At 40.2% G+C, this 10,520-nt stretch overlaps 2 protein-coding genes and 1 long non-coding RNA gene across 5 annotated transcripts in view; 1 reads left to right on the top strand and 2 right to left on the bottom strand.

Moving 5' to 3' along the window:
• Positions 1–450: 450 nt before the first annotated feature.
• Positions 451–4,092, bottom strand: LOC113207282 (activating signal cointegrator 1). Of its 2 annotated transcripts, none has more exons than XM_026423781.2 (13): positions 3,912–4,092; positions 3,388–3,661; positions 3,184–3,299; positions 2,942–3,099; positions 2,744–2,855; positions 2,516–2,634; positions 2,283–2,431; positions 2,038–2,201; positions 1,688–1,827; positions 1,409–1,587; positions 1,210–1,331; positions 931–1,125; positions 451–806 (listed from the first exon to the last, which is right to left on the bottom strand). In XM_026423781.2, exons 2-13 carry the CDS (start codon positions 3,468–3,470, stop codon positions 712–714), a joined length of 1,632 nt encoding a protein of 543 aa, XP_026279566.1. In that variant the 5' UTR covers positions 3,471–3,661; positions 3,912–4,092; the 3' UTR covers positions 451–711. The 2 variants fall into 2 exon arrangements, with proteins under 2 accessions (XP_026279566.1, XP_052125227.1); XM_052269267.1 differs by lacking the exon at positions 3,912–4,092 and adding an exon at positions 3,770–3,874.
• Positions 4,093–4,231: 139 nt separating this feature from the next.
• LOC113207284 (bifunctional arginine demethylase and lysyl-hydroxylase PSR) lies at positions 4,232–8,459 on the bottom strand. The gene is made up of 9 exons (XM_026423782.2): positions 8,270–8,459; positions 7,602–7,807; positions 7,336–7,488; positions 7,044–7,240; positions 6,811–6,958; positions 6,524–6,712; positions 6,252–6,430; positions 6,079–6,156; positions 4,232–5,975 (listed from the first exon to the last, which is right to left on the bottom strand). The coding sequence occupies exons 1-8, from the start codon at positions 8,340–8,342 to the stop codon at positions 6,111–6,113; spliced, it is 1,191 nt and encodes a 396-aa protein (XP_026279567.1). The 5' UTR covers positions 8,343–8,459; the 3' UTR covers positions 4,232–5,975; positions 6,079–6,110.
• Positions 8,460–8,737: 278 nt separating this feature from the next.
• Positions 8,738–10,520, top strand: part of LOC113207302 (uncharacterized) — a 118,075-nt gene continuing 116,292 nt past the window's right edge. For both annotated transcript variants that reach the window (XR_008011453.1, XR_008011450.1), the window contains exons 1-2: positions 8,738–9,156; positions 10,033–10,118. This is a non-coding gene — a long non-coding RNA (uncharacterized LOC113207302). The remainder of the gene's footprint in view (positions 9,157–10,032; positions 10,119–10,520) is intronic.

The raw sequence follows: 10,520 nt of genomic DNA, 5'->3' as shown, positions 1-10,520 counted from the left end.
AAGCCCTGCAGTCTGAAAGGAAGAGGCATAATCCATCTTTATTTTTTTCTTTACGTATGAATTTTATCTTTTAAATAATACCGTACTAGTTTTGCTAGTTTTGTTGTACTAGTGTCAGAACCAGCACTCAACGAATCACGTCAATCCTCCCGTGATTGGCCAATAAAATGTCAACTTCTTCCGACAATTATTGGCGGTTCGATTCGATTTGGATGAAGAGCCCAGCACCACCGGATCAAGGTTGCACTGGATTGGTGAATCGTATTTGCATTCCCTTTCAACACATGACAGGAGTGTCGTTTCAGTTCATTTCCCATGCTGATTGCTTTTTTTTTTTTTAAAAAAAACAACACTATCTGGAGACTAGCGCAGTTCTTGCAAAATAAATATTTGTAGTTGTTGGTACGCAAAACTAAGGTTACAAAGGATTTAAAGGAAGATTCGACAAAATGCAATGAGATGGCTACCATATTTATTATTTCTCATAATTGGGTTGCTTAAGAAATCACAACAGGAACTAAATCTCTTATTTGCAAGGATCACAGTACACAAGTATTTATATACAAAAAGATATAAAAATATGTCAAGGTACTTTGCAACAAAAACAGTCTGACGGCTGCAACAGTTTTCAAACTATAGGGAACATTTGTGGCTTTCAACACGTAATGAGGGAGTTGTCAACAAAACATACATTTCATAATAAAATCCGGATCAGTTGTTTTTTTCACTGTTCCTTTCCGCCTGAACTTTTGCCATTCTTTGAATAGACTTTTGAGCAGCATTGTGAATTTTTGAATCAAGAGAATCTGAAGAAGAAAAGAATTGATGAAATAATATGTAGACAAAATGTGACAAACAATAATTTTTTCAAAGACAAATATTTTTTTAAATATCCTTTTTATTTAAGGAATATTTTATGATTAGACTTACATATTTTGTGTTGTCCTTGCATAGGGAATCTGACTGGTAAAGCCAAGGGATCCTCACATATGAAAACAAATGGAGAATCACTCTCCCCTTCAGGATACTTTTGCCTGTATTCTTCTTGGGCTAAACAGTCCGTAACAGTTACACAGCCAAGTAAACAGCCTGTTGGATAGTGCTCAGGGAATCTTATATTTTCATCTATATAACAGGAAAGTCAGACGATGAGGTTCATTATTTAGAAAATAATCAAAAGTAACTTTGACTAAATTTAGTGGAACTCACCTCTTTTCAAGAGTTGCATGACATTTTCACAGGTTTTAATTTCTTGTAGATCAGGTTCTTTAGCTGCTGCAGCAATCCACAGGCGGCCTCGATGAGCTGTGTACCAGTTGCGACCTTCATGCCTTTAAATGAGATTACATTAAGGGGGTAGGGTAGACAAAAGAAGCCACAGAAGGACAGGTCAATGACACAAGCTTACAACTTTATTCCAGATATAAGGAGAGATGCCCAAGGTTGGTGCATGCTCAGGCAACGTCCTGAGTCAGTCATTTCAAGAAATTCTTTGTCCTGAACTCTACTGGGTTGAGGGAAAGTCATATCACCCTCTGGTGTTGGTGATTTTCTCCAAGGCAGTTCACTAATAACTGACCTTTGGAACTGAAAAGAATAATGTTCATACATGAGTTGAATAATGAGCACTACAACTAGGCATAATAATTTAATATGAGTGAATTAATGCAACCATTCAGTAACATACTGTGAGTTCTGGGAAGTCAATTCCTGGATCAAGATTAAGATTTGCATGACCACCACTAGCTTGCAGTTCTTTGAGGGCTCTTCTGTCTTCCTCATCATTTATCATTTCAAGATGAGATTTCTCTTCCATCACTTGGCGGCCTAGAATAAATCAATTCACAATTGACAAGAGATTAAAAATTTATTAAAAACATTATCCAGGTGCCATGATCACAAATAAATTGAATCTGCCTTCTATGGAGCAAATTGCTCTTTGAGCCAAATTTAATTATTAAATAAATTTAAATGAATAAACACAAAATTATTATTATCAAAGTAGCATTCCCTTTCCTAACATATTCTAAAACTAACCAGCAAAGTCCAGGGTAAAGCGAGCTTCTCTCCGAGAGGCATGCTTTCGAGCTCTTTCAGCCTCTTCCTGGCTTTTTAATTTAATTTTTTCACTTTCTGAGAGCCAAACAGAATTTGAAGAATAGTAGTCACTCTCATCATCTATTACCTTGGTCCGTCGCTCGCTAAAATTGGAATTGAAACAAATGTTAAAAACACAACAAAACTATTGGTAGTGTGTAGCAAAAGCAGAGTTGGAGTATTACCTCGTGCGGTCATATTCAATTAAACGATTTCTTTGAGCCATCGCAGCATCCAAATCAGTAGGTTTGCCTTGACTCAAAAGCTTTTTGAGAAGACTTTCAGACTGGCGAGAATTTCTCTGAAGAACTTTCATTGCTTCAGGAGAACAGACCTTGAAGAAACCAATCAGATTCATGGTGAAAAAATGGGACCACTGTTGAGCGAGGCTTCAACAAACTATGTAAAAGATAGGTACCAAATTTCCGCAGAAGAAGCATGGTCCTGGCCCTTCTTGTTCACAAACTATTCGACCACATTTGACACAATTATTCACTAACTTGTGCTTGCTTGCTTGGCACTGACAAACATGTCGCCCTGAGATCATGAGTTATTATTAGTTTTAAGAGTTTCAGTTACTGTTGTCTCAATTTTAAGAACCTATTTTTGGAAACATATTGAGGGTGAAAAAAGACAAAGCTCAAACCTTTAAGGAGAACTGTGTCCTTATTTTGACCCTCTTGAGAATAAAGATTAACAAATTTTGGACGCTTTTTAATGGCTCCCTGGCCACCTTCATTTTGGAGTTCTGGTTCTTCCTGAGACATGCCAAACATTTCAAAGAAACAATTTAAATATTGTTTACGTCAGTTCATATTTTAGGAGGAATCTGCTCTGCTAGTACCTTTGCTTCATCTTTAACTGCTGGTTGAGAGTTTTGATTTCCTGTAGACTTTCTACTTTTACTAGACTTCTTATCTGTGTTACCAACAAAATAAATTTCTTCATTTTGAGGTTTCTTATACCCTAATGGTTGGTCACCTGTACTATCATTCATATTTCCTGCATGAAAAGGAGAAGAATAGAATTAATGATAGGTGTTGTCAGTAATAAGCGATATTTGGGCTACAGGAAATGTTCACAAACCCTTCAGTCGTCTAAGGAGGTCATCATAAAATTGTTTGTGCTGTGGATTATCAAAGTTCAAAAGAGATCGACAGTAGTCTTCTAGGTCTTGTGCTGTTTCCATAGAAACAATGTACCTGCGATAAATACATATGAGGTCGGCCAATATTCATTGTATTTTTGTTGTGCAATCGACAACTAAACTACTAAAAACCTGATATTTACCCAATCATTTCCTGTGGTACTTCAAAGCCCAACACCTTTGACAACTGCCCATGTATCCATTGTGTATTGGAGTTGTTGCTCATCTTGTATAGTGATCCTGATCCAATCAAAATAATGACGACCAGAACCTAATCTTGTCCAAATCGAAGCCAGCAAACAGTAGGTACCAGAGGTGCCAGCCAGACGCCAAGTGATGGTACTGAGAAGCCGGCCGAAAAACGTGATGACGTATCGCATCAAAATGATCGTTCAATGTATTTTTCCAATTCTGAGACTGGAATAGATTTTAAATGAGGAACAAGATTAGATGACATTTTTATTAACAAAATCAAAGCGGCAACACAAACATGAAAGGCATAAAACACATCGACGAAAATTTAACCTAGCTTTTAACCCCAACAAAAATGTCTGATTGCTCTTTTCCATTGAACAAAATTAAAATGTCAACTTCAAAACTGAATGCTTATTTTCATTTTTCATGAATCAGAAAATAAAGTATACCCGCAAAACAAAAACAACATCACCTCTTGCCTGTCAAGTCGGCCTTATGGTTGAAATGAGTGGTCGGGGTCGGGTCCGGGCCGAAGCAGAAGATGAAATTACGTCACGCCACTGTTTGGAAGGCTGCTGTGCAGTGTGCTGTGGGCGCTGTGGGAGAACCTAGAGGAGAACCGCGAGTACCGCACATGCAACAATTGATGATAAAAAATCTGTAAGTTAAGACAAAGCCTCCCCGGAGATACCAGTAGGAGGCACGGGCACATACGACTGCTTGGTTTTGACGTTCGTTGCTGGCTAATGAAATCTGTGCACTCTGAGGTGGAAGGAAGTATAGTAAAATTCATTTAAAGGTATTCAGAGAATTTATTGACAATTAATACAGATGGAAAAATTCACATAATGTGCTCCGCAGCAATAGTAATATATGAATGAAGTTAACAGCAAAATAGTGTGAGACTGCATGAAGGTAGTAGTCTAATGAAATTGGACAGATAAATGATAATTTAAAAGGCACCTTCCATCTCATTCATAAAAAAATTCTTTAGATAGATGCACTTTCTTTTTCAATCATTTAACAATTGTCACCATGGATAAGTGTGTATGCAGGTAGATCAGAAAACAACTGTAAAATGAATTACGGTAATTGCTACCAAGACATTGATAAATACTGTATCTTTTCTTACATGAATAAACGATTGACAAGAATTCAGCACCAAGCCATTGAGTATGTGCCTTCTTGAGAAGACAAATAAAAACATTAGAGAAATCCATCTCTCACCTACATAGTGCATCCGACCAAAAGATAGAGGCTGTTCAATGTGCTGAGGACACAGGGAACTGCCCCCTCCTCTCATCAGGAAGACTACACTACTGTCAAATATACCACCTTCCAGTGATGTTTCATACAGTTTTACAATTCTCTCTTTGACACGTGTACAATTGACTATATCACAGGTCAACTTTTGCTCCAAACGATATGCCTCATAAGCCTCTGCTGAGGGAAAGCAATTTACTACTCACTAATGAAGTATTTTCATAGCTGTACAGTTTCTAGAACTAAACTACATTTTGGATGAACAAGCCAAAACTTAAAATTAATAGTTACAGATATTTTTAAATACAACATGACATAATAATGAACATGATGGTGAATCTGTAGGAGCCCCTCTTAAATATAGAAACACATAAATCATAGGAACTAGATGAGTGATTCTGTACAATATCTAGTGAAACAAAAGCCCAGCCACAACATTATCACATACCCAAAAGCCACATTACTGAGACTCTTCCTTCAAAAGTTTGCAAGTGGCTGTTAAAATAACTGAAATAGGTAGTCAATAATGAATATTTAAGGTAAAATCATATGGTAAAATCATTAAGCTCTGTCATCATTTGTGCTTATTTAACTGACAAACAAGAAGTCTTGAAGCATGTCAGTTCAAAAAGCACAAATATCAGTCTAGAGCCAGGGCATAGCCTGTAAGTGGCTTACTTTTCATCTACCACATACCTACATATGTTCCACTATAATCATAACTTCTGTTCTGAACAGACAGAAGATAAAAGTTAATCATAAAAATTTTATCACATCAGGTGTGATGATACTTCAAAGTTTTCAGACGCTGTATTTCTTCTCAGTCTTCAGTCATTTTATTCTTGTATATGTCAAAGTACAGATGGCAACTGCATTAAAAACAGTAAGTAATATTTCAAATACGTATAAGGCTTGAATAAATAAAATTAAGAAACTCTGCTGGATACACATATGATGCAAATTTAGCCATTAAAATTTTTGTATGATGACATTTCATAAAATAAGTCTGAGTTTCTTTTTGTTAAGGTATCACTTTCAGGCAAAGGTTTTGAGAAGGCTTAGAAAAATACATATCAAATTAGAACAGAAATTCTCAAAACCTTTTACAGGACAGTTGGAGGTTAGCTGAGAACACTCAGGAGTGGAGAAAATGAGATGATTGGCTGCTGATAATTAATGAACACATTTTAACTGAAGTCAGTCTGGGCACTAGCACTGGTAACCTGGTAACTCTCAGCTTTGGCGGAAGGGCAAAACTTTCTTGGTCACGTACCTAGAAATTAAGAAAAGTTGTCAACAAATTCCTGACATGAAACCCAGTAATTGAAGTAAGATTAAAATGATAAATATGAATGCAACTTAAGTAAGATAGTTACCTCAGGATAAGTTTCAAGCTTCCAAATAGGTCTTAAGACTCAAGCTTAGGGGATGAAGGTCCAGACATCATTTTTCTCCTGTAAAATGTGTGCATGAAATAAAATGATAGAAATGATTTAGAACTAATAATTTAAAATGACCACACTAACAAGAAATAATGCAAATAATCTACCTTTTCTTCTTTTTGTGAGCAGAGAGTGACCCTTGACCACTGTCTGAGTCTGAAGAACAAGACGAATCACTAGAATCACTTGAGCTGGACGTAGAGCAGCTTGAAGAATCAGAAGCCACACCAGTATCTTCATTAACATCAATTGTAGCAGCAATAGCAGCAAGTTCAGGTTCTTTACCCTATAAGAATTAAACATTTATCAGTATAGAGAAAAACTTGATTTCTTACATGCACCATAATGTCAAGCAAGCAAGTTGTGGCCTAATACGAACCTGGAGAACTCTATACCACTTTTTTGAAAGCTTAGGCCTTCCTCTAACTGTTTTATGCCACACAATGGGAAAGTTTGTGCGTGAACAGAAATTCTGTGTCACAGCAATAGTAGTATCCAGATTTAGAACTACATGCCACCAGCCACCAGGAACAAATACAGTTTCTCCTGGTCCTTGCAATATTTCAATCTATACAAATACAAAAAAATCATTTTCAATCAAGTAGATTCACTTTTATAATATTAGTTGAATGCATAGATTGATAATAATTTAAAATTTGAACTCACAGGTTTGCAATCTGCTGGCCATGAGGGTAGTTGAGTCCTGGGATATATAATGTTAAACCATGTTATTGCTTCATCAGTCTGCTTGCCATCTTCTAAAGAACTTACTTTAATGATGTCTTTAGGAGTGTGTGTAGGAAAAAGGCACCAACTGCAACATTAAAAGAGGCTGACAAAATGTCCAGAAAGATTGGCCAAACTCATGCAATAATTAGCCTTTCTTGTTTCAAACTCACCGCTTGTGACCCTCCACAAGTGCATTCCAGGCACTAGTTCCAAGCGGATCAATGTGAATGCCAGTCCCTGACCTTGGTGGCCCCATTACAAACCAACGGTACGGAGGTCTCCGCTCTTCACCTGCATACTTAAACAAATCATCCCGAAAGTAGAGGGGAATATCAAAGTCATCTAAGAGCTTTCTTCTTCTTGGGTGCTGTAAAGTGAGAGTACACAAATGAAAGCATTCTTAAAAATTCAAAAAATGCAATGCTAGAAGAGCTGATTCTGGCAAGTAGAGTGCAATAATACCTCTCCAAAACTGCTATCAAATATGTAAAGTGGGCTATCATCCTGGTTAGCACCCATATATTCAATAAAATATTTCATTTTCATCTTCACACTGTATCCTTGATTATCCTCTCCACATTTGAACTTTTGGTTCCTGTACTTTTTACCAAGTCTCTGCATAGCAAGATCAATATTAAATATAATGAAAACAGTTGGTATGCGGTGAAGTTAAACCTATAGGTATTGGTTCATCTGAAAGAAAAGTATTGAGGAATGAATCTAGTTACCTCCAACGTCCATTTCTCAATTGCTCTCCAACCGTCTTGACATCCAGTAATAACAACGGGTTTGTAAGGCTTCTCAAATTTATCAATGAATTGCTCTGGGGTGACATCATTGACATTTATTCTCTCACAGGTGTCAACAACTTTTGTGAAAGGTTCAAATTTATTATAATAGCCCAAACGGTACCAGGCACCTTTATCGCTCAGTTCTGAAATAACAAAAACCAACTCATAGTAATTCATGAACTAAATTCACAACTTGCTTGATATGGATCCTAAAAAAGAAATATAAAGACAAATTTCACAACAGATCACTAAACTAAACTTGACTGGGGACTGTCATCGCAAAATACAACGGAGACATCACTTATACAGTGAGAAATCTTCCAAATCTTTCTGTAACGTGATAAAAATTTGGAGGTTAGGTTCCTCTGCCCGGCTTCATGCTAGAATCGAAACGTACATCAAAATAAATTTCCGAGAGAATCGTGGCTAGTATTTCGAAATAAAATCTATACTTCTCTCACAGGCTTAAAGCAACTTCGAAGATTACGAGAGAAGAGTTGGGTTTCGAGTTCAAGTGTCAAGTTTGGTGCAGAACATCACGTACACCACAGACGATTCTCAGGTGTAAGTTACACACTGAAATGTGAGGGACACGCGAGTCTCACCTGGACGAGCCTTCTTTTTCACCTCCCTTATCCTTTTCCTAGTGCGTCCGTGAAGTTTGTCGTTGGAACTCATCCTGAATTACGCTAAAATTGTTAAAACTCTGTGCGAGCGCAACACTTGCGCTGTGCTGTGCCGTGCCGTGTCACTCCAGAAAATGCGAATCTGAATGTAAGGTAAGGTCGGTGTTCTTCTTCTTTTGAATGGCTGTCCAGCTGGGCGGTCCAGCTATCCCTGTCCCTGGCTGCCTACTGTTGTGAGATTTGACGCATTTAAAATCTAAGATCTAATTTTTAATAAAGTGTCCAAAATAGAACATAAATTTGTGCGCATATGTCCTCCGAAAGGGTTGGATTGGGATCGCATAGGCAGGGGTGGGGTAGGGGAGGGGGAGGGAAAAGAGAGGGGGGGGGGGAGGCAGCGAGCCAGCAGCCGCGACCAGGTCCGTACATAACCCGCTAGATGGCAGCACAGCACGCGCCACGCTCCGTCCGTCTCCGTCTTGGACGAATGCTGCTCCGTGTGGGGACCAGCGACCAGCCTAGCTCGATGACGCGTATCACGTATCACCGTCACCTGTTCTGAATCACTTTTGAGGTGATGATTTGGTGATTGTTACTCGGTCCCGTCCTTTGACTCAGCACGTCTATTCAATGATTTGAGAGGGATTGGAAATCAAGTCACCCGATGGGCCACGACCACCAGAAGCCTATATGGAGAATCTGTCTTCGTCTTTGAGTTATACACCTCTCCTGTGGGACCTGTAGGACTTTGGCGACTTGAGATTGTCGCTGCCAGCCTCGGGTGCATCTAGGAGATAGACTTCGTGGTTTGCTGTGGCTGTGGTGATATTTTACCAAACCCCGGACACGAACCACAATCTGAAAAGGTAATGCACACCGCCTAAGTACCACAGTTGGTTCCGGTCCGGTTCCAGGGGCACCATCATGGCACCATGTGTCGGCCTTGCCTTCTTAACCCTTTTAAACTGTAGTGCACAAATGAGTCATCTCGTTTGTATGACTTCATGGTGACAAACCTGGTTAGCTTGTAGGGCGGTTTGGTGCGCAGCCAGACATGAAATAGATAACCAGAGAACAAACCCCGTTGATCACGAGGGTCTTCCAGTTTGGCGTATGTTTGTCGCCCCCGTGAGCTGGGCTCACCAGCCCGACCCACCCCACTCCAAGGATTGCTTGGTTTACACCGAGTAAATGTCCCAGATAAAGAAAGGGGAGAAACGACGGCGTGCGAGTGAGTGACTGTGGTCGGGGGAGGCAAAAAGGAGGGAGGGAGGGGGGGGGGCCTTTCGCCGGCGTAGTTCGGGCCGATAATATGGCCCGTCTTCACGTTAGGGTGAGTGCGGCGACGGTATATTATTTCGTCAGAATGCGACCCATCCCATGTCCGCGCTGGATAACCATTCTATGGGCGGGTCGCGCCGGTGTGATGGACGGCTTCGATGCGATTTGACGCGCAAATGGAGGGTTGCAGGGCGGCGCGGCCCGAGCGGCCCCAACAGCACCCTCGAGCGCGTTTTGTCCCCATCATCAAGTGTGCGTGGCACGTGGTGCGTGGCCCTGCAAACGGGGGGTGGCCGGCAGAATAAGACGCGGAACACCCACCACCTCTCTCTCGGGTCCTCTGTTTTTTGAAACTCCGCGATGTGCTTTGATGTCGTTTGTGAAAAGGTCGCGCTTTGACGGCTACGTTCTCACGTTCCGGCTTTGTTTTTCTCAGTATGTTATCCATTTTATTGTTACAGACGCACGCGCGAGCCCTCTGCTAAGGAGAAGGATCGGATCATCAGCAGCGACACTCAGCGCCCCGCGTCGTCACATACGTGCGTTGGTGAGTCATGTGTGCACGTAACGCGTTATTTTAAAATTTTCCGAAGTACTCTCGTGGAAAACGCTCTCATAAAGTTGAGGACGCTTGGACGCTTCAAGAACGCTATTTGCAATTTTATTTTCGGGTTAGCGTGCTTTTGTTACGTGTTACGTTCCCCTTGGTCTTGTGAAAATCATACATTATGTCTTTTGAACGTTAGATAGCGTTCTACACAAATCCAACTACTACCGGGGGGAGGGGGGGGGTAACTAAATCGGTAACTGCTGTGCGTTGATAGCGGTTTGGCAGCTGCTGCAGTAATGATAGTAGGACCCAGTAGGTCCTACTATCCGCGAGTCTATGATGAGTCACTTGAGGTCGTGGCCGGGGGCGGATAGGTTTTTTTTTGTGTGTGTGTGTGGG

This window comes from Frankliniella occidentalis, unplaced genomic scaffold (assembly GCF_000697945.3).
Source record: "Frankliniella occidentalis isolate FOCC.00 unplaced genomic scaffold, Focc_3.1 Scaffold1, whole genome shotgun sequence".
NCBI classification, from domain to species: domain Eukaryota; kingdom Metazoa; phylum Arthropoda; class Insecta; order Thysanoptera; family Thripidae; genus Frankliniella; species Frankliniella occidentalis.
This window is presented reverse-complemented; position numbering and strand designations above follow the sequence as displayed.

Bases quoted from the DNA above. Each gene is read 5' to 3' on its own strand.
- LOC113207284 (XM_026423782.2), bottom strand. From the start codon at position 8,342: ATGAGTTCCAACGACAAACTTCACGGACGCACTAGGAAAAGGATAAGG. The intron at 6,959-7,043 runs GTGAGTTTGAAA...TTAATGTTGCAG, and splicing joins CTTGTGGAGGGTCACAAGCG to TTGGTGCCTTTTTCCTACAC. The intron at 6,713-6,810 runs GTGAGTTCAAAT...GTATTTGTATAG, and splicing joins GGCCAGCAGATTGCAAACCT to ATTGAAATATTGCAAGGACC.
- LOC113207282 (XM_026423781.2), bottom strand. From the start codon at position 3,470: ATGAGCAACAACTCCAATACACAATGGATACATGGGCAGTTGTCAAAG. The intron at 3,100-3,183 runs GTTTGTGAACAT...CTTTTCATGCAG, and splicing joins CCTCCTTAGACGACTGAAGG to GAAATATGAATGATAGTACA. The intron at 2,856-2,941 runs GTACTAGCAGAG...GGCATGTCTCAG, and splicing joins CAGTTAAAGATGAAGCAAAG to GAAGAACCAGAACTCCAAAA.